Raw genomic sequence first — 23,683 nt, 5'->3', positions numbered from 1 at the left:
TTACCAACAAGCCAGGGGATCAACCCTGGTTCAATGAGGAGTGTAGAAGAGCATGCCAGGAGCAGCACCAGGTGTAGCGAAAATGAGGTGCCAACCTGGTGAAGCTACAGCTCAGGACTACATGCACACTTCAGGACTCGGCCAGCTCGGTCAGTAGCGGACGCAACATGCTATAGACAGAGCTAAGTGATTCAACAACCAACGGATCTGATCAAAGTTCTGCAGTCCTGCCACATCCAGTCGTGAATGGTGGTGGGCAATTAAGCAACTAACGGGAGGAGGCGGCTCTGTAAACATCAATGATGGCGGAGACCAGCACGCGAGTGCAAAAGACAAGGCTGAAGCATTTGCAACCATCTTCAGCCAGAAGTGCCGAGTGGATGATCCATCTCGGCCTCCTCCCGATATCCCCACCATCACAGAAGCCAGTCTTCAGCCAATTCGATTCACTCCACGTGATATCAAGAAAAGGCTGAGTGCACTGGATAAAGTAACGCCTATGGGCCCCGACAACATCCCAGCTGTAGTGCTGAAGACTTGTGCTCCAGAACGAGCCGTGCCTCGAGCCAAACTGTTCCAGTACAGCTACAACCCTGGCGTCTACCCGACAATGTGTAAAATTGCCCAGGTATGTCCTGTCCACAAAAAGCAGGACAAATCCAATCCGGCCAATTACCGCCCCATCAGCCTACTCTCAATCATCAGCAAAATGATGGAAGTGTTGTTGACAGTGCTATCAAGCGGCACTTAATCACCAATAACCTGCTCACCGATGCTCAGTTTGGGTTCCGCCAGGACCACTCTGCTCCAGACCTCATTTCAGCCTTGGTCCAAACATGGACAAAAGAGCTGAATTCCAGTGAGTGTGACTGCCCTTGATATCAAGGCAGCATTTGACCGACTGTGGCACAAGGAGCCCTCGTAAAATTGAAGTCAATGGGAATCAGGGGGAAAATGCTCCAGTGGCTGCAGTCATACCTAGCACAAAGGAAGATGGTAGTGGTTGTTGGAGGCCAATCATCTCAGCCCCAGGACATTGCTGCAGGAGTACCTCAGGGCAGTGTCCTAGGCTCAACCATCTTCAGCTGCTTCATCAATGACCTTCCCTCCATCATAAGGTCAGAAATGGGGATGTTCGCTGATTGCACAGTGTTCAGTTGCATTTGCAACCCCTCAGATAGTGAAGCAGTCCGTGCCCACATGCAGCAAGACCTGGAAAATATCCAGGCTTGCGCTCATAAATGGCAAGTAACATTCGTGCCAGGCAATGACCATCTCCAAAAAGAGAGGGTCTAACCACCTCCCCTTAACATTCAACGGCATTACCATCGCCGAATCTCCCACCATCAACATCCTGGGGGTCACCATTGACCAGAAACTTAACTGGACCAGCCATATAAATACTGTGGCTACAAGAGCAGGTCAGAGGCTGGGTATTCTGCGGCGAGTGACTCACCTCTTGACTCCCCAAAGCCTTTCCACCATCCACAAAGCACAAGTCAGGAATGTGATGGAATACTCTCCACTTGGCTGGATGAGTGCAGCTTCTCCAACACTCGAGAAGCTCGACACCATCCAGGACAAAGCTGCCCGCTTGATTGGCACCCCATCCACCACCCTAAACATTCACTCGTTTCACCACCGGCGCACAATGGCTGCAGTGTGTACCATCCACAGGATGCACTGCAGCAACTCGCCAAGGCTTCTTCGACAGCACCTCCCAAACCCACGACCTCTACCACCTAGAAGGACAAGGGCAGCAGGCACATGGGAACAACACCACCTGCACGTTCCCCTCCAAGTCACACACCATCCTAACTTGGAAATATATCGCCGTTCCTTCATCGTCGCTGGGTCAAAATCCTGGAACTCCCTTCCTAACAGCATTGTGGGAGAACCTACACCACACAGACTGCAGCGTTCAAGAAGGTGGCTCACCACCACCTTCTCGAGGGCAGTTAGGGATGGGCAATAAATGCTGGCCTCGCCAGCGATGCCCACATCCCATGAACGAATTTTAAAAAAACACATGGCTCATGACACTTTTTTTTATTCGTTCACGGGATGTGGGCGTCGCTGGCGAGGCCAGCATTTATTGCCCTTCCCTAATTGCCCTTGAGAAGGTGGTGGTGAGCCGCCTTCTTGAACTGCTGCAGTCCGTGTGGTGATGGTTCTCCCACAGTGCTGTTAGGAAGGGAGTTCCAGGATTTTGACCCAGCGACAATGAAGGAACGGCGATATATTTCCAAGTCGGGATGGTGTGTGACTTGGAGGGGAACGTGCAGGTGGTGTTCTTCCCATGTGCCTGCTGCTCTTGTCCTTCGAGGTGGTAGAGGTCGCGGGTTTGGGAGGTGCTGTCGAAGAAGCCTTGGCGAGTTGCTGCAGTGCATCCTGTGGATAGTGCACACTGCAGCCACTGTGCGCCGGTGGTGAAGGGAGTGAATGTTCAGGGTGGTGGATGGGGTGCCAATCAAGCGGGCTGCTTTATCTTGGATGGTGTCGAGCTTCTTGAGTGTTGTTGGAGCTGCACTCATCCAGGCAAGTGGGGAGTATTCCATCACACTCCTGACTTGTGCCTTGTAGATGGTGGAAAGGCTTTGGGGAGTCAGGAGGTGAGTCACTCGCCGCAGAATACCCAGCCTCTGACCTGCTCTTGTAGCCACAGTATTTATATGGCTGGTCCAGTTAAGTTTCTGGTCAATGGTGACCCCCAGGATGTTGATGGTGGGGGATTCGGCGATGGTAATGCCGTTGAATGTCATGGGGAGGTGGTTAGACTCTCTCTTGTTGGAGATGGTCATTGCCTGGCACTTATCTGGCGCGAATGTTACTTGCCACTTGTGAGCCCAAGCCTGGATGTTGTCCAGGTCTTGCTGCATGCGGGCTCGGACTGCTTCATTATTTGAGGGGTTGCGAATGGAACTGAACACTGTGCAGTCATCAGCGAACATCCCCATTTCTGACCTTATGATGGAGGGAAGGTCATTTATGAAGCAGCTGAAGATGGTTGGGCCTAGGACACTGCCCTGAGGAACTCCTGCAGCAATGTCCTGGGGCTGAGATGATTGGCCTCCAACAACCACTACCATCTTCCTTTGTGCTAGGTATGACTCCAGCCACTGGAGAGTTTTTCCCCTGATTCCCATTGACTTCAATTTTACTAGGGCTCCTTGGTGCCACACTCGGTCAAATGCTGCCTTATGTCAAGGGCAGTCACTCTCACCTCACCTCTGGAATTCAGCTCTTTTGTCCATGTTTGGACCAAGGCTGTAATGAGGTCTGGAGCTGAGTGGTCCTGGCGGAACCCAAACTGAGCATCGGTGAGCAGGTTATTGGTGAGTAAGTGCCGCTTGATAGCACTGTCGATGACACCTTCCATCGCTTTGCTGATGATTGAGAGTAGACTGATGGGGCAGTAGTTGGCCGGATTGGATTTGTCCTGCTTTTTGTGGACAGGACATACCTGGGCAATTTTCCACATTGTCGGGTAGATGCCAGTGTTGTAGCTGTACTGGAACAGCTTGGCTCGAGGCGCAGCTATTTCTGGAGCACAAGTCTTCAGCACTACAGCTGGGATGTTGTCGGGTCCCATAGCCTTTGCTGTATCCAGTGCACTGAGCCGTTTCTTGATATCACGTGGAGTGAATCGAATTGGCCGAAGACTGGCTTCCGTGATGGTGGGGATATTGGGAGGAGGCTGAGATGGATCATCCACTCGGCACTTCTGGCTGAAGACCTCTGAGGAACCCCATCAACGAGCAGCAGTGTCGATATAATGACAGCCGCATCGCCACCAGGTCGACAATTGAGCATGCTACAGGGCTGCTCATGATCCGCTCAGGTGCCTTGATCGTTTTGGGGGAGCACTTCAATACGCAGCAGACAGAGTGGGATGCATGATAGTTGTGTGTAGTGCCCTGGCACAACAGAGAGGGTTGCCGCTTGAGGAGGCTCCATCCACATCTGCCACCAACTTTGTGGAGGAGCAGCAGGAGCAACCCATGGGCAGAGCAGCAGCTCACCTGGCTGCTCATGAGGCCAGGGAGTCACTGATATGTTAACGGTTCTCCTAACATCAGGTACAGTGTGAAGAGTCCAGTCCTCACACCAACTGGATAGAGCAGCCCCGCCCCCCCCACGTCCCTGCACAAAACAGTCCTGCAACTACACATTCACCCAGTGTAGAGTGACCCAATGGGTGGCATCAAGTGTCGGCGTTCATGGTGGACCTCATGAAAGGGCCTTATTACAGAGGCCAGTCAAGCATGTCCAAGACGTGGCATTAGCAGTGACAATAATAATATTTAATGTGAGTTTAACAAAAAGTAAATATAAATAAAAAACATGACCAACTGTCAAACACCCTTGTGCATTACCTTCGAGCTAACAAAACCTTCGCCTTTCACTTCCGACTACTTCTACGTGGTGTATCCCCTGTGGCTGCAGCAGAGGTAGTGGCAGGTTGCTCTTGTTCATGCCCTGACCGATTAGATGCTTTGGGCCTACGCCCTCTGGGTTTTGGTGCCCGTGAGGGCCCCTCCAAAGACTGCTCCACCTGCACCTGTGCAGGGGCAGACTCTGCCACCTGGAGAGGAGGCAGCATTGCGGATACTGGTTAAGAGGGGGGCAATGGGTGAGACGTGGGAGCGCTTTCAGTGGCGTCCCCACTTCCATGTCTCCTTTCACCATCATCCCTCCCCTGGGCCAGGCCCACACCACTTCTATCACTCTGCAGGACAACAGTTTGGTGGACATGTGCGAAGCCTTGTAAGGCAAGTGCTAGTGTATCTGCCTGCCTGTTTAAGGCGGCAGAATGTTTTTCACTGAGTCCGAACGGCCGTTGTCAGGGCCTGAATGGACTCATTTGTGAGCCGTGCTTGAAGCTCCATGGAGGCTAGCCTTCCCTCCATTGCAGACATTCCTGCGACGGTATCTCAGAGATGCCCTCACGTCCCTGTGCCACCATTCCACTCATGCAGAAGTTGAACTCCTCCATTCTATGTGCTATTGTGGAGAGTGCGTGTGGTCCCTGTTCCAGCACCTCGCATATGTGCTGCTGCCCCTCGGTCATTTTCCTTTTAAAGGATGGCCCCCAGGGTTCAGCATCTGTGTCCAGCTGAGCAGAGCCTGGAGAGAAGTGCTCCCACTGACGCAGACTCTCCACAGTTGCCCCTGCCACCAGTGTCTGCTCGTGTTCACCTGTATGTGGTAATTCGCCATGTGCGACCCCAACTAACTGCGGACTAGGACCCACCGAGGTGTGTGTATCTGCGCTGGTGGATGGTTTGCTCAGATGTGACGGTGCACCCTCAAAGGCCGGCAGGTCCTCCTGAGGAATCGCCCTCTGCCATCACAGCGGTCGCTGAAGGCCCTGTAGAACAGAAGGCAATATTAAGCATGGTCACAGATGTGTCATGTTGTGATGAACATACTGAGATGCTGAAGATGGCAAGGCATGTTAACATCAATTCATATTCTGTGAGCTGTATGTTAAAGTTTTGTCACCAGACATTTGTCGAGTGCCAGTCTCGGCGTCCCCGATGGACAGGCACTCGAGGGTGCGGCTCAATTCCAGCGCCTCCTGCTCGGCGTCTGTGAGGATGACGGTTTGTTGCGGTTCCCCTCTGGTCCTCGCCCTCTCCCTTGCATTCTGAGCTCTCTTCTCCTGTAAGGGGAGAAAGTACAGACACGTGAGTGAGTGATGGTGACGTGGCCAACCGATGAATGCATTGGCTTGGGTGTGGCTGACCGTGAAAGAGATGCATCAGAGGGTGAGTATGAGACAGAGCCATGACATTGTATGAGGATTGGGTTGAGTGGTGGTGGTGGGGTGAGGAAGTGCAGGTAAGTTGAGCATGAGCTTTAAGTGGGTGTGAGCAGTGATGTGATCGAGTAGTTTTGGCAGTGCAGAATGAATTGGGGGCTGGGACAGTGATGTGGAAGACAGAATGTAGGAGAATAAGTAAGTGTACTCACTTTGGCTAACCTAGTTAGGTCAATGAAGCACTTCCTGCACTGGATCCAGGTGTGGGAGATATTGCTGCTGGTGACCTTCTTTGCCACCTCAAGCCAGGCTGCCTTGGTGGCAGAGGCAGGCCACTTCCTCCCATCTGCCGGGTAGAAAACATCCCTCCTCCTCCTCACCCCATCCAGTAGCACCTGGAGTGAGGGATGTTAAGTGGCTCCAATTGACCCGCAATCGCGTGGGAAGCTGACATTTTTCATTGTCGGGTTACCCACGCGCCCAATCCCCCCCCTGCTGCCATCCTGCCTCCCCACTAATATTGGGGCCATGGTCTCTGCTTCAGTCACTAACTCCATTAGTGGGTTCCACAGTCTCTTGATCCTCTGTGTAAAGAAAAAAAAAACGTTTTGCCCTCTGTCCTAAATCTCTTACATTTAATCTTGTATCTATGTCCCCTCGTTCTAGACCCCTCAACCAATGGAAATCACTGCCCCATCCCTTCATAATTAACACCTCTATCAAATCACTCCTTAATTTCCTCTGTTGAAATGAAAACAGCCCAATTTTTAGAGTCTTCCTTTGTATTTATATTTCCTCATATGTTATCCTAGTGAATCCTAGCCATCGTCTTTGGCCCCAGCCACAAATTCTGTACCTTTGCCACCAATTCCATCTACCTCTTCGGTCAGTGTCTCAGATTGAAGCAGACTATTCTCAACCTTGACATACTGTTTGATCCTGACCTGAGCTTCCAACCCCATATACGCAAAACAAAATCTGGCTACTTTCACCTCCATCACATTGACCACCTCCGCCCCTGCCTAAACCTATCTGCTGCCTTTGCCACCTAGACTCGACTATTCCAAAGCTGTCTTGACTGGCCTCCCATCCTCCACAAACTTCAGCTCACCTAAAACTCTGCTGCCTATATCCTATCCCACACCAAATCCCGCTCACCAATCACTCCTGCCCTTGCAGACTTATATTGGCTTCAGCTTCCCCAACATTTCCAATTTAAAGTTCTCATCCTTTTGTTTAAATCATGGCCTTGCCCCTCCCTATTTCTGTAGCCTCTTAAAGACTTACAACTCCGCAGAATTCTCTGTTCCTCTGCCTCTGGCGTCCAGTCACCTCCCTCCCATCTCCCCACCACTGGTGGCTGTACCTTCAGCTATCTAGGCCCTACGTTCTGGAATTCCCTCCCGAAACCTCTCCATCTCCCTCTCTTCCTTTAAACCCTCCTTAAAACCCACATCACCCCTCTGAAAATATCTCTTTTGGCTTGGTGTCCGTTTTTGTCTGATTATGCCTCTCTGAATCACCTTGGGACACTTGTCTATGTTAAAGGCACTATATAAATGTCAGTTGTTGTTGATTAAAGCAATAAGGTAGCCAGCTGCATTTCATTTATCAGAAGTGGATAGTGCAGTAGGCTATAAATGAAAGATGGGTCCTGGCCACAGTACAACAGCATGCCTTGCTAGTGGCAAGGACCCATCTTTCCTAAGTGCCACTGCAGCGCAAGATTAACCAGAGATATACTGCAGGTTTTGCCTGATCAGTGTGAAAGACTATACCGCTTTAACTCGAGAGCTAAAATATAGCTGAGACAGAGTAATTACTTTATAATGTTTGTGATGGTATACATCAGACCAGTGTATTTTTTTAACCTATATGTGTACAGTTAGGCTGATCATACTGGTGCCAAATCAAACTATCCAATCTGCCATATGTTACGGATGCACACTATCTAGTGTTCAAAATGTGAAAAATGTATCTTTCCTGTGCTCTTTGAGCCAAGGGGTAGAAGCATGGTCGCATTAGTGCACTGGCAACTGATGTATCCCCAGGGGGAAAAAAAGGTTGATATTTTCCCGATCCTGAATCTATTTAAGTGTTCCTGTACCTCCTTTGCTTTTACTATCAATTGCACTACTTAACTAGATATATTCAGGTATTGCAAGGAACATATTTGAAGATTGATCTGGATGGGTTGCATCTCAACAGAGCTGGGACCAATGTCCTCGCGGGGAGGTTAACCAGTGCTGTGGGGAGGGTTTAAAATAATTTGGCTGGGGGATGGGCACCAGGATGAAACATTAGAGAGGAGAAACCAGGTGCAAAGAGGACTGAGAGAGGCAAATAGCACTAGAGTAAAGAATAGTTCAGGAACAGGAGGGATCAGACAGGGGACAAATGTGAGACAGTCTAAGATGAGTTCGGAGTGCATGTGCGTAAATGCATGTAGCATGGTAAATAATGTTGGTGAGCTGCAGGCACAAGTCACCACATGGAACTATGATATTGTGACAATAACAGAAATGTGGCTTAAAGAAGGGGAGGATTGGAAACTTAATATTCTTGACTACACGGTATTCATAGAATCATAGAATCATAGAAGTTACAACATGGAAACAGGCCCTTCGGCCCAACATGTCCATGTCGCCCAGTTTATACCACTAAGCTAGTCCCAATTGCCTGCACTTGGCCCATATCCCTCGATACCCATCTTCCCCATGTAACTGTCCAAATGCTTTTTAAAAGACAAAATTGTACCCGCCTCTACTACTGCCTCTGGCAGCTCGTTCCAGACACTCACCACCCTTTGAGTGAAAAAATTGCCCCTCTGGATCCTTTTGTATCTCTCCCCTCTCACCTTAAATCTGTGCCCCCTCGTTATAGACTCCCCTACCTTTGGGAAAAGATTTTGACTATCGACCTTATCTATGCCCCTCATTATTTTATAGACTTCTATAAGATCACCCCTTAACGTCCTACTCTCCAGGGAATAAAGTCCCAGTCTGTCTAACCTCTCCCTGTAAGTCAAACCATCAAGTCCCGGTAGCATCCTAGTAAATCTTTTCTGCACTCTTTCTAGTTTAATAATATCCTTTCTATAATAGGGTGACCAGAACTGTACACAGTACTCCAAGTGTGGCCTCACCAATGCCCTGTACAACTTCAACAAGACATCCCAACTCCTGCATTCAATGTTCTGACCAATGAAACCAAGCATGCTGAATGCCTTCTTCACCACCCTATCCACCTGTGACTCCACTTTCAAGGAGCTATGAATCTGTACTCCTAGATCTCTTTGTTCTATAACTCTCCCCAACGCCCTACCATTAACGGAGTAGGTCCTGGCCCGATTCGATCTACCAAAATGCATCACCTCACATTTATCTAAATTAAACTCCATCTGCCATTCATCGGCCCACTGGCCCAATTTATCAAGATCCCGTTGCAATCCTAGATAACCTTCTTCACTGTCCACAATGCCACCAATCTTGGTGTCATCTGCAAACTTACTAACCATGCCTCCTAAATTCTCATCCAAATCATTAATATAAATAACAAATAACAGCGGACCCAGCACCGATCCCTGAGGCACACCGCTGGACACAGGCATCCAGTTTGAAAAACAACCCTCGACAACCACCCTCTGTCTTCTGTCGTCAAGCCAATTTTGTATCCAATTGGCTACCTCACCTTGGATCCCATGAGATTTAACCTTATGTAACAACCTACCATGCGGTACCTTGTCAAATGCTTTGCTGAAGTCCATGTAGACCACGTCTACTGCACAGCCCTCATCTATCTTCTTGGTTACCCCTTCAAAAAACTCAATCAAATTCAGGAAAGATAGGGAAGGAAAGATAGGAGGGGAGGGGGTGGGCGATGGCAGTATTGGTCAAATAAACTATTATGGCACTGGAAAGGGATGATGTAATTGGGAGTCAAAGACAGAATCCATTTGGTTAGAATCCAGGATCAATAGAGGAGCTATTACACTACTGGGTCTATATTATAAGTCATCAAATAATGGGAAGGAGATAGAGGAACAAATTTGGGGCAAATTACAGAAAGGTGCAAAAACTATAGAGTAGTGATATTGGTGGACTTCAATTATCCCAATATAGACTAGGATAGTAACAGTGTAAAGGGCAAAGAGGGGGAGGATTTCCTGAAATGTGTACGAGAGAACTTTCTTGATCAGTGTGTTTCCAGCCCAACAAGGAAGGAAGCAGTGCTGGATCTCGTTTTGGGGAATGAAGTGGGGCAAATGGAGCATGTTTCATTGGGGGGGTATTTGGGGAACAATGATCATAGTACCATCAGGTTTAGAATAATTATGGAAAAAGACAAGGAACAATCAAATGTAAAAATACTTAACTGGAGGAGGACTAATTTCAGTGAGTTAAAATGGGATCTTACCCGGGTGGATTGGAATCAAAAATTATCATAACAGTAATTGAACAATGGGAGGCCTTCAGGGAAGAGAAGGTTTGGGTGCAGAGTAGACATATTCCTACGAGAAAGGAAGGGCATCCAAAGCTAGAGGTCCCTGGATGACTAAAGGTATAGAGATTAAAATGAAACAGAAAAAGTTGGCTTATGATAAATGTAAGATTCATAATATTGTAGAGAACCAAGCTGAATACAGAAAGTACAGAAGAGATCTAAAAAGGGAAATAAGAGGGGAAAGGAGAGAGTATGAGACTAGATTAGTGACCAACATAAAAGTGAACCCAAAAGTCTTTGGTAAATACATAAATTGTAAAAGGGTAGTCAAAGGAAGGGTGAGGCCAATTAGGGACAAAAAAGATCATCTTGTGGAGGCAGAGGGTATGGCTGAGGTAACAAATGAATACTTTGCATCGGTCTTCACTAGAGAAGAGGATGCTGCCAATGTAGCAGTAAAGGAGGAGGTAGTAGCGATAGTGGAGAGGATAAAAATAGACAGAGGAGGTACTTAAAAAGTTGGCAGTACTCAAAGTGGAAAAGTCAGCCGGTCCAGATGGGATGCATCCTAGGTTACTGAAGGAAGTAAGGGTGGAAATTGCAGGGGCTCTGGCCACAATCTTCTAATCCTCCTTAGATATGGGAGTAGTGCCAGAGGACTGGAGGATTGCAAATAATACACCCCTGTTCAAAGAAAGGGAGAGGGATAAACCTGGAAATTACAGGCTAGTCAGTCTAACGTCGGTGGTGGGGAAACTTTTAGAGACTATAATCTCGGACAAAATTAATTGGTACTTGGAAAAGTATGCGATAATAATTGATAGCCAGCACAGATTTGTTAAAGGAAAATCATGTTTGACTAACTTGATTGAGTTCTTTGATGAATTAACGGAGAAGGTTGATGAGGGTAGTGTGGTTGATGTTGTGTATATGGACTTTCAAAAGGCATTTGACAAAGTACCACATAATAGACTTGTTAGCAAAATTAAAGCCCATGGGATTAAACGGGCAATGGCAGCGTGGATACAAAATTGGCTAAGGGACAGAAAGCAGAGAGTAGTGGTGAACGGTTGTTTTACAGACTGGAGAGAACTATACAGTGTTGTTCCCCAGGGGTTGGTATTAGGACCACTGCGCTTTTTGATATATATTAATGACCTGGACTTGGGCATACAGGTTATAATTTCAAACTTTGCAGATGACACGAAGCTCGGAAATGTAGTAAACAAATGTGAAGGACAGTAACAGACTTCAGGAGGACATAGACTGGTGAAATGGGCAGACACATTGCAGATGAAATTTAACACAGAGAAGTGTGAAGTGATACATTTTGGTAGGAAGAATGAGAAGAGGCAATATAAACTAAATGGTACAATTTTAAAGGGAATGCAGGAACAGAGAGACCTGGGGGTGTATGTACAAAAATCTTTGAAGGTGACAGGACAAGTTGAGAAGGCTGTTTAAAAAGCATATGGGATCCTTGGCTTTATTAATAGAGGCATATAGTACAAAAGCAAGGAAGTTATATTAACCCTTTATAAAACACTGGCTAGGCTTCAGCTGGAGTATTGTGTTCAGTTCTGGGCACCACACTTTAGGAAGGATGTCAAGCCCTTCGAGAGGGTGCAGAAGAGATTTACTAGAATGGTACCAGGAATGAGGGACTTCAGTTATGTGGAGAAACTAGGGTTGTTACCTTTATAGCAGGGAAGGTTAAGAGGAGATTTGATAGAGGTATTCAAAATCATGAACGGTTTTGATAGAGTAAATAAGGAAGAAGTGTTTCCAGTGGCAGATGGGTCGGTAACCGGAGGACAGAGATATAAGGTGATTGGCAAAAGAACCAGAGACGACATGAGGAGAATTTTTTTTTACGCAGCGAGTTGCTATGCACTGGCTGAAAGGGTGATGGAAGCAGATTCAATAGTAACTTTCAAGAGGGAATTGGATAAATACTTGAAGGGAAAAAATTACAGGGCTATGGGGAAAGAACAGGGGAGTGGGATTAATTGGATAGCTCTTTCAAAGATGGGCCGAATGGCGACCTTCTGTATTGTAACATACTATGATGCTACGTTGACTTTATTTGAAAATTTGGTGTACAATTTGTACCTTCCTATATGTAATTATATCCTCTAGAGGAGTGACTTGTATGGCTTTTACTGATAAGGGAGCTGTGTATAGATTGGTGTGACTTATACAACAGATTTTATGGCAATTATTACATTTACATTACAAAGGTCCTTGATGAAATTTATTTGTATGGACTTCAATCTGGAAAGAACTTGGAAGCTTTTTGCTTCATATTGCTGTAACAAATAGGCTGTGGCCTATAAACAGAGGCATGACTTTACACTGGAGTCCATCTTTGATCTACTGCTTTACGTGTGTCTCCAGGCAACCTGGATGCCTGTGGATGACCTGAAGTTATCATACTGACATCCTCTGGCTGTATGGTGAGATTAGATTTCAAAAGTCCATGGGTCTGTAGCAGCCTAAATAGACCTTGGACTGGTTGCCTAGAGATAACCTGCTCTAGATTCAGAAGTAACACTGTAAACACAGTAAATATTCATAGAAAATGATATAGAGAAACAATCCAATGGACAGGATTTCAGTGAAAATGTGCTTTGGTACTTCAGATGAAGATTTTTTTTTGTTTAAGTTGTTGTAATGGTGATTTTTTTTTGGTGCAATTTAATGTCTTGGTGTTGTTTTAACCACTTATGTTTTTGCGATTTGTTCGCTTAATATCAACCGGGGAAGAAAGTAAATTTTTGTTTTTACACAAACAAAATTGATATGTATTTAGTCCATGATCAAACCCAATGGATAATTAAATACAGTATCAAGAAGTGACAAAAACCTTCCAGATTGTCGCAAAAACCCAACTGGTTCACTAATGTCCTTCAAAGAAGGGAGCCTATCACCCCTACACAGTCTGGTCTACATGTGACTCCAGTCACACAATATGTGGGTGAATCTCAATGCTCTCTGAAGTGCACCACTGCTGGACAAGTCTCAAAAGTCATCAGTTGTTGAGGGAACTTGTTTCTGCACGATACCATTGATTCAAGTGACCATCTCACGCTCCTTACAATGGAAAATTGTGTCTACCGTGGGGACGTCCTCCATATAGTGTGGCGTTACCACTGTACTAAGTGGGGCAGACTAAGGACAGATCTCGCAGCCCAAAACTGGGCATCCATGAGGAGCTGTGACCCAGCAGAATTGTAAACCACCAAGATTTGTAACCTCAGCATATCCCTTACCATCAAACCAGGATTCCAACCCTGGCTCAATGCGGATAGTAGAAGGGTGTGCCAGGAACTGCACCAAGCATACCTTAAAATGAGGTATGAACCTAGTGAAGCTACTATACAGGGCCACAGTACAGTTATGACACTAGCATTTACTTGGTTATACAAACATACGAATTTGGCTCCTCGAGCCTGCTCTGCCATTTGATAAGATCATGGCTGATCTGATTATGACCTCAACCCTACTTTCCCGTCTACCTACTATAACCTTTGACTCCCTTGTTAATCAGGAGTCTGTCTAACTCAGCCTTAAAAATATTCAATGACCCTGCCTCCACCGCCCTCTGGGGAAGGGAGTTCCACAGACTCACGACCCTCAGAGAAAATATTTCTCCTCATCTCTGTCTTAAAAATAAGGGAGGCCCCTTATTTTTAAACTGTGGCCCCTAGTTCTAGTCTCTCCCACAAGGAGAAACATCTTCTCAGCATCTACCCCTTCTAGTCCCCTCAGGATCTTATATGTTTCAATAAGATCACCTCTCATTCTTCTAAACTCCAATGTATACTGGCCCAACTTGTCCAACCTTTCCTCATAAGATAATGCCCTCATCCCAGGAATCAGTCGAGTGAACCTTCTCTGAACTGCCTCCAAAGCAATTATGTCCTTTCTTAAATAAGGAGACCAAAACTGCACACAGTATTCTAGATGTGGTCTCACCAATGCTCTGTACAACTGTAGCAAAACATCTCTACTTTTATATTCCATTCCTCTTGCAATAAAAGACAACATTCCATTTGCCTTCCTAATCACTTGCTGTACCTGCACACTAACTTTTTGTGATTCATGTACTAGGACACCCAGATCCCTCAGTACCTCAGAGTTCTGCAATCTCTCTCCATTTAAACAATATACTGCTTTTCTATTCCTCCTGTCAAAGTGGACAAGTTCACACTTTCCCACATTATACTCCATCTGCCAATTTTTTGCCCACTCACTTAACCTATCTATATCCCTTTGCAGACTCTTCACAATTTACTTTCCTACCTACCTTTGTGTCATCAGCAAATTTAGCAACCATACATTCGGTCCCTTTACCCAAGTCATTGATATAGATTGTAAATAGTTGAGGCTCAAGCACTGATCCCTCTGACACTCCACTCGTTACATCTTACCAACCTGAAAATGACCCATTTATGCCTACTCTCTGTTTCCTGTTAGCTAACCAATCCTTTATCCATGCTAATATGTTACCCCCTATTCCTGGGATGGCAGAACTGTCGTGTGAGGAGAGATTGGGTCAACTAGGCCTGTATTCACTAGAGTTTAGAAGAATGAGAGGGAACCTCCATTGAAACGTATAAAATTCTGACAGGGTTAGACAGACTGGATGCAGGGAGGATGTTTCCCCTGGCTGGGGGGGGGGGTCCAGAACGAGGGGTCACAGTCTCAGGAAAAGGGGTAGGAAATTTAGGACTGAGATGAGGAGAAATTTCTTCACTCAGAGGGTGGTGAACCTGTGGAATTCTCTACCACAGAAGGCTGTGGAGGCCAAGTCACTGAATATAGGAGCTAGATAGATTTCTAGACACAGAAGGCATCAGGGGGTATGGGGAGAGAGCGGGACTATGGTATTTAGATAGAGGATCAGCCATAATCATGTTGAATGGCGGAGCAGGCTCGAAGGGCTGAATGGCCTGCTCCTATTTTCTATGTTTCTACATCATGAGCTCTTTTTTTCTGTAGTAGCCTTTGATGTGGCACCTTGTCAAAAGCCTTCTGGAAATCCAAGTACACCTCATCCATAGGATCCCCTTTATCCACGTTGCTTGTTACTTCCTTAAAGAGCTCTAATAAATTAGTCAAACACGATTTCCCTTTCATAAATCTGTGTTTACTCTGCCTGATTGCATTGAGATTTTCTAAGTGCCCTGCTGTAACCTCAATAATAGATTCTAATGTGGCGGATTGCCCAGGTCTGGCCTTCAAAAGGGAACTGGATAAGTACTTGAAAGGAAAAAATTTGCAGGGCTACGGGGAAAGGGCGAGGGAGTGGGACTAGCTGGGTTGCTCTTTCATAGAGCCAGCGCAGATTCGATGGGCCGAATGGCCTCCTGTGCTGTAACCTTTCTATGATTCTAGGTATGTCAAATCATCAAAAAAAAACAATAAATCTTGTCAGGCCAACTAGTTAGTTTTAATCCCTGATCAATACTGAGTTTAGCCAATCTCAGTGATAATGAAGCTGCATTTGGCCTCATTATGCTTGGTTGTTATCCAGTTACCCTGGCTAGGATTGCATTTGTATAGGTGACAGGAGGGATAGGATTGAGCGTGGCTGTGATGACTCTCATTGTCGAATAATCCACTGACTCTTGCTTTGATGTTTGAACATGAATACTGACTGCTTGGGTGACGTACCGAAGGGTGTCCTTGGAACTGTACATGAGCAAGGGGTTGATGCCTTCTGCATGGGGAAGTGCGAAAGAAGCCAAGAGGGGAAAAAAATGGTGCTTGGCTGTTTCTAAGATATGATGTGGAGATGCCGGTGATGGACTGGGGTTGACAATTGTAAACAATTTTACAACACCAAGTTATAGTCCAGCAATTTTATTTTAAATTCACAAGCTTTCGGAGGCTTCCTCCTTCGTCAGGTGAAGGATGTGAAAATGACCATTTTCACATCGTTCACCTGACGAAGGAGGAAGCCTCCGAAAGCTTGTGAATTTAAAATAAAATTGCTGGACTATAACTTGGTGTTGTAAAATTGTTTACAAGTTTCTAAGATAGCCATCTTGAGGGCAGTGTGTTGTGCTAGATAGCCTTCAGCCGTGTATGAATGATCTCACGCTGTATCACCATCCCCGTACCATGTTGTGGTACTTTCTTGTTTGTGCTGGTGATGAGATTTTGTCGAATTGCTTTGGTTGTCTCCTGAGGAAATCTGCCAGCCTTTTCCTTTCAGAGAGGTGTGAGGTCATTCTCTTCTGACCATTTTGTCCTTACATTATCAAAAGCATTTCTTTTTGAAGAATTTTATCTCAACGGTTACGTGATGGGCATCCTTAAGTTGAATAGAGCATTTCTAGGTAGTGTGGTCAAACCTATCTTCCTCAATACATGAAGCAGGAGGAACATCAATATAACAATTTTTTGTGTTGAAGTACAAAGGAAATATAGCTTGAGTGTGATGATACTGCACACAAAGGTTGCTTTGATGATAGAGGCAACACAGGGTCCTGTTGAAATCGGACTTTGTTTCAATTCTTTTATTCGTTGTGCCTCCTTAAAACAAAGGGCCACGTGCACATTTGTTTCTCTGTTGATGACACTGAGACTATATTCTTAGAATATGAAGGATAGGTGGAAATGGAAATGGGGTGTGGTCAATACTTGGCAATATGGGGAGCGGGCAATAATATAACCATGGTCTGGTCAAAGTTAAAATAAAATATGGGAGAAACAAATTACAGGGAAGGAGACTAAGAATGGGAAAATGTAAATGTGAGTAGGGTGGGTGTGTCAAGTCATGCATTTGATTCCATAAGTGGAATTACACACCGTAGACAAATTATAAGAAACATAAAAGTACCACACTAGAGTAATCAGTGACCTTTGATATAAATAATCAATGCCGTGTATAAAAACGGGAAATATTGAACTGATTTGCCCAAAGAAAACAAGACTCTGTACCATTTGAGCTTCAAACTGAATTTGATCTGGCACTGTAAATTCTTACTGTTGTAATTAACCTCAACCCTGATGATAAAACTGAATCTGTTAACTGAAGATCGATGCCATAATTTAAACATGTGTGGTGTGCAGGTTCCCAAGATGCATCAGGAATATTTAGTCAGCCCAATTGCTTTTAATGCTTCTCTTCAGCTTCTCTTATTATTTGCTTGATTGTTTTCAAATTATTTGAAGAAATGCTAGAGGCCAAATTTCAAAAGCTCTATTCAGGTAATACTTATGTTTGTTTGCTTTTAAACTGAGAAGGGATGTGTGTGAGAGAGAAGAATATAGACCTCTTTCAAATAAGATAGACAATACTTTTGTAGCATTTGTTTGTTTCATGTTTGAATTCTAAACCATCTATTTTTGGGGGGTACAGGGAGAAACAATCGACCCTCAGAGTTTTGGAAGCATTGCGAAGAAAGGGTCAGTTTTGAATGATTCTAAAAATTGACCTAAAACAACTTAAAGAGAGACTCTTGCTTAGAATGCTAAATAATTATTGCAGGCAATTATTACATTGCAGGTCAGAGGCTGGGTATTCTGCGGCGAGTGACTCACCTGACTCCCCAAAGCCTTTCCACCATTTACAAAGCATAAGTCAGGAGTGTGATGAAATACTCTCCACTTGCCTGGATGAGTGCAGCTCCAGTAACGTTCAAGAAGCTCGACACCATCGAGGACAAAGCAGCCCACTTGATTGGCACCCCATCCACCACCTTAAACATTCACTCCCTCTACCACCGGTGCACTGTTGCTGCAGTGTGTACCATCTACAAGATGCACTGCAGCAACTCGCCAAGGCTTCTTCAACAGCACCTCCCAAATCCGCGACCTCTACCACCTAAAAGGACAAGGGCAGCAGCTGCATGGGAACACCATCACCTGCACGATCCCCTCCAAGTCACACACCATCCTGACTTGGAAATATATCGTCGCTGGGTCAAAATCCTGGAACTCCCTACCTAACAGCACTGTGGGAGAACCTTCACCACACGGACTGCAGCGGTTCAAGAAGGCAGTTCACCACCCCTTCTCAATGGCAATTAGGGATGGGCAATAAATGCTGGCCTTTCCAGCGACGCCCACCTCCCACTAATGAATAAAAAAAATTATAAAATTCCATTTGGCTCTCATAGGTTTGTAACAAAAGTTTTCTGTACTGGTAATTTGTCAGTTTTGAAAGAGAGCTGAAGTTTATACTGTAGAAAAACTGTAATGAAAACACAGTTAAGCAACTCTATTGGTGGTTTATTTTGGAAGATGCACAGAAGATCCTAGTTTCCAATTTATACAGCTATTGTCAGCTGGCCATTCTAATATCATGTTGCAACAGAGCCTGTTAATAATTGCCTAAAATATCCTAGTTTAAAAGCAGTTACCCATCATTTACTGAATTAAAATTGCTGGAGTGTGCATTGGGCTAAGGCAAATGTGTTGTCTTTTTTTCTCTACTATATTTTTTCCCAAGTCATTTTGTGTTCCCAGTAATCACCAGGGTCAATTTCATGAGCCGCCTGCCCTTGTTATAATTGTCTCCAGGTGCTCCATGTTACAATATCTGAACACTGGATCATATTCAATTTATGAATTCTCTTTGGAACACCATGAATGTATTTCAGCCCAGCCAGACAGAATAGAGTAAGCAATTTGCTTGATTGCACTCTAAATTGGTGTGGTCTATTGTTTGAAAATAATATTTTCCCTGTGAAACAATATTTAACAGCTATAAGCCTCTCAAGAAAGTGATTGCTTCAGCTAATATGTTTTGTGTTTTATCCTGTGCAGAGGAAATGGAGGAAGAACTGGAAACAACAAGTATTTTAGACTTGACAGAAAAACAAAGACATCAGCTTAAACACAGGGAGATATTTCTGTCTCGCCAATATGAGTCCCTTCCTGCTACACACATCAGGTATGAAATGGCGCTCCAATGGAAGAACTTCATTTGTACTGAATGCTACTTGGGGATAATCCCATCTTGTGGATTTTGCCGTTGTTTATACAGAGATGAAAAAAGACTTCTGATTTCTTTAGCTCCAGAAACCTCAATATTCTGAGATACTTTGACAATTATTCCCCCACTCCCACTTAAAAAAAAATGCAGTTGAGTGTTCAGTTACTTTTTTCAGCTGGCTAAATTTGCCATTGGCATATATTATATCGAGTTACGACTAACAGTATTTGAATATATAAAGACAATTAAGTTATTGAACTACACAGTTCTTTGCAAGGATAGGTTTAAATTGTACTGACTTTTAAAACTTTTGGCTGTTTTTCTAATGTGTGTTGAATGCAATAAAAGCATTTTCAGGTGTAAAAGTAAATTTAAGAAAATAAGTATAATACTTTGGGTAGTTTTGTTACAGATATCAGTTAAACTGATCATTTGGCCCAACTGGTCTATGTTGGCATTTATGCTCCACATGAGCCTTCTCCCACGCTAATGACCCCTTCCCGCTCTGTTTCATATCCCTCTATTCCCTTCTCCCTCGTGTGCATTAAACCGCCCCTTAAATGCATCAGTGCTATCTGTTTCAATCACTCACACCATTCTCTGTGTAAAGAAATCCCTCCTAAATTCTTCATTTGATCTGTTAGTGGCTATCTTATATTTATACACCCTTGTTCTGGAACCCCCCTCAAGTGAAAACAGTTTTTCCACATCTACCCTATTGAACCCCTTCATAATTTTAAAGACCTCTGTCAGGTCTCCTTAATTTTCTCTTTTCCAGAAAAAAAGAGTCCCAGTCTGCTCAATATTTCCTGATTGTTGCATTCTCTCTATTCTGGTAACATCCTCATAAATCTTTTCTGCACTTTCGCTAGTGCTTCAATATCCTTTTTGTAGTATGGAGACTAGAACTGCACACAATACTCCAAGTGTGGTCTAACCAAAGTTTTTCATTTTTTATATATATAACATTAGTTCCCTGATTTTATATTCTGTTCCTCTAGAATTGAGCCCTGTACTTCGTTGCACTTTTTATGACCGCAACAACTTGTGTTGCTATGGAAGTGATTTATGTACCTGTATTCCCACATATATTTGTTCCATGACCCCATTTAGTTTCTTGCCTTCCAAGGAATGTGGCCTCCTTATTCCTCCTATCCATTAGAACTACCGCACACTACACTATATTGAATTTAATTTGCCATTTACCTGCCCACTCTGCAAGCCTATGTATGTCTTCCTGTATTTTGGTGCAGTGCTCCACATTATTAGCTATCCATATCACCCCCCCCCCCCCCCCCCCACCCCAAACTTTGAAAAATGGGTGGGTTGGGGACAGGGGGACATTGAAAATAACATCAATTTCAAACTCCTGCCTCCAATCTGCTCATTTCCGTTTTTCACCGAGGCGGGACGAGGGGCGGGCAACCAACTTGCTCCCAGGAGGCGGGTTGGTCACTAAAACCTTTCAAGAAGACTGCAGGCCTCCATTTTCAAAGGTTTTGTGATTTCAACCCCTGGGGGCCGGGAATCCTGGGCCTTCTCCTTCACGCCACGTGAAAGGAGTCAGGAGGTCCGAAACTGCAGGTAAGTGCCTTCCTGTCTCAGCTTGTGGGCCCGGAGAAGCAGAAGTGCTTCCCCCAGGCCCAATAAGCCTACCTGCAGCGAATCCCCCTACCCCCAATCTCCGATCTCTTTCCCCTCGGCCCCCCCCCCCCAAACGATTGAGGACCCCCGCCCCAACGATCGCAGACCACCGTGAAGAGCCCCGATCCCGACCCCCATGACTGACTCCTCCCAAGACTCACCCCCCCCCAACCCCCCAATCCATACAATCAAAGACTTACCTGAAGACTTAGCTTTTCACGTCCTCCTCCTTGCCCTGCTCCTGTCTGACTGAGGCCAGTCTGTCAATCAGGCCGGCCATTCGGACGGCAAATGGACAAAAAAAAAATGACGGTATGCAAAATCATAAGGACGTCCGGGAAGCCCGTACTTCCGGGTTTTCCGTCCGCGGTTCGACCCTCCCCACCCCCACTTCCTGGCTCCAGGTCAAAATCCTGGCCCATGCCTCCAATTTGAGTTTAAAGCATAAGTGTATATGTTGAACAACAGTGGGCCCAGCACGGATCCCTGCGGAACACCACTCTCTACTTTCTGCCAGGCTGAGAAATGTCCCTTAACTTCTACTCTCTTTTCTCTTTTGTATCCATTTTTCAATCCATTCTGATGCCTGACCCCCTGACGCCACACTTATTGACCAATTATGAGTCTTCTTTGTGAGACCGTGTTGAGGGCCTTTTGAAAGTCCATGTATATCACATCCACTGCATTGCCCTTATCTACTCTTTCTGTTATGCCTTCACATAATTCAATAAGGTTGGTAAACATGACCTTCCTTTTAGAAATCCCTGCTTACTTTTTTTTGTTAATTCTTTGTCACTAGATGTTTTGTTATCTCAGCAAAGATTCTAGTATATTTCCTACCATTCACGTTAAGCTAACTGGTCTATAGTTTCCTGGAATACTTCTATCTCCCTTTTTGAAGATATGAATGACATTTGATGTTCACCAGTCCTCTGGCACTATTCCTTTTTCTGTCGAATTTTTATATATGGATACTAGTGCCTCTGCTATCTCCTGCCTAGCTTTTTTTGCGTAGCCGCAGGGGTAATCCACCTGGACCTGGGTCTTTGATGGGCCCAACAATCTGTCCTTTATTTGATCTCAACCACACCTAGTCGTGTTCTCACTGCATTGCTCAACCCTATCTCTCCAGAAATGCATCCGGGGAGTGAAAGCTCTATTTTTGTGATTTTGGTGGAAAATGTAGATTGGAAATTGCCACTTCATACTTGCATATATCTTTATGCTAATAGCGCAAATGGGAATTTCACTCGACTTTTTCTCTTGAGCCGAATTTTATATTGTTTGTTTCAATGGCCTTTACTATTCCAGAAGTTTATTACTCTTTGTGCAAAAAAATCCTCCTGAATTCCCTTCTTGCTTCTAACTTACAAATTTCTGATTTTCTTGAATCTACATTTATTATCCTTTTTAATAAGTCCTTTATCCATGAGATCCTTCAATTATTATAAAGATTTTCTATATACTCAGTGTTATACTTGTGCACCTATAGTTCCCAGCTGTGTTTCTTGATCTTTTTAAAACAGGAGTTTTGTCAGCTCTGAAATAATTCAAGAGGTAGTTAGACCTTGTAATGGTGGCATCATAGATTTCTATGGAAGGATGAGCTAGATGGGGTGAATGGCCTCTCTCTTCTATACTTTGTAGTCTTTATATTACCATCAAAAGACTTTGCCTAGTTTTCATGCTGTTCATCCAGTCAAATGCACAGCTCTCTAATGGTACTTTTATTTTGTGCAAGACTTCTGCGAATGCCTGAATGGTCACCACATGGTGTGCCCCAGGGCTCCATCCTTGACTCTTCTTCGTTTACATGCTGCCATACACAACATGTTGGGGTCAGCTTCCATGTGCGTGTCGACAACACCCAAATGTACCTCTCAACCTCCACCATTAACTTCAAAGCTGTTCCTATACTTTTTGACTGTCTGCCCAACATCAACGTCTGGATGGATCTAAATTCCTCCATCTCAAGTCATCAAAACCGAAGCCATGCTCTTCAGCCCGCACACAGCACTTGTATGCCTCTGGCTTTGCTGCCATCAACCTCTGGCTATTCTGGAGTTTCAAAACCTTTGTGTCCTATTCGACTGTGAGTTGTTTCCTACCCCACATCCAACATGGTTTTCTTTCACATCCAGAACATTGACCTTCTACACTTTCTAAAACTGCCACTGAAACCCTAATCCAGATTTTTGTCTCGAGGATTGATTTCTGCAATGCTTTACTCACTGACCTCTCCACCTTTACAAACCTAAATGTATTCAGAATTCTGTGTTACGTGTCCCTTTCCCACACACAATCCTGCACACTCATCAGCCCTTCCCAAGCTCCATTGGCTCCCTGTACCCAGTCCATTGATTCTAACATCATTGTCTTTCTTTTCCAATCCCTCAAACTTTCGCTCACCCAATCTTTTCCAGCTTTGTGCTCCCCACCTACCTTTGCTCCATTATCAGAAGGCAACCTTTCAATCATTGTGCCCTTGCCCTCTGGAATTCTTTTCCAAAACCACTTTATCTTGCCACCTCCCTTCCAGTCTTCAAAATCCTCCCAAAAATTCCTTTGCATCAACTGTAGTTTTGGCATCTTACCCACTAAATGTTTCCACCTTTTTTCCTGTTCAGTGTCTTCCTACTCCAGCTTGCAAAGCATTCTGCAATGTTCCTTTTATGTGAGGAGTGTGACAGAATTGTAAGTTATCAGATGCTTCATGCATATGCAAACATTTCTTTCCCATAATATGAATTACGCAGATGCTTCAGACAGAACAAAGCGAAACACTGAAGTCATAATGGGGTAAACCATTTATAAGTCTGCTCCTGTTTTTTCTATTTGTCGGAACTGTCACTGGTGTGAAATATATCCAAGGTAGAACTAGT

General features: G+C 44.8%; 1 protein-coding gene across 5 annotated transcripts in view; it reads left to right on the top strand.

The window, feature by feature from the left end:
- mta3 (metastasis associated 1 family, member 3) overlaps positions 1-23,683 on the top strand; it is a 209,659-nt gene that overhangs the window by 24,297 nt on the left and 161,679 nt on the right. For all 5 annotated transcript variants that reach the window (XM_067988810.1, XM_067988808.1, XM_067988807.1 and 2 more), the window contains exon 4: positions 18,989-19,115. In XM_067988810.1, coding sequence (XP_067844911.1) covers positions 18,989-19,115 — 127 coding nt within the window. The remainder of the gene's footprint in view (positions 1-18,988; positions 19,116-23,683) is intronic.

The sequence above is a fragment of the Heptranchias perlo genome, chromosome 8, assembly GCF_035084215.1.
Source record: "Heptranchias perlo isolate sHepPer1 chromosome 8, sHepPer1.hap1, whole genome shotgun sequence".
In the NCBI taxonomy this organism is placed as follows: domain Eukaryota; kingdom Metazoa; phylum Chordata; class Chondrichthyes; order Hexanchiformes; family Hexanchidae; genus Heptranchias; species Heptranchias perlo.
The sequence above is the reverse complement of the archived record's forward strand: the minus strand, read 5'-3'. Positions and strand labels throughout refer to the sequence as shown.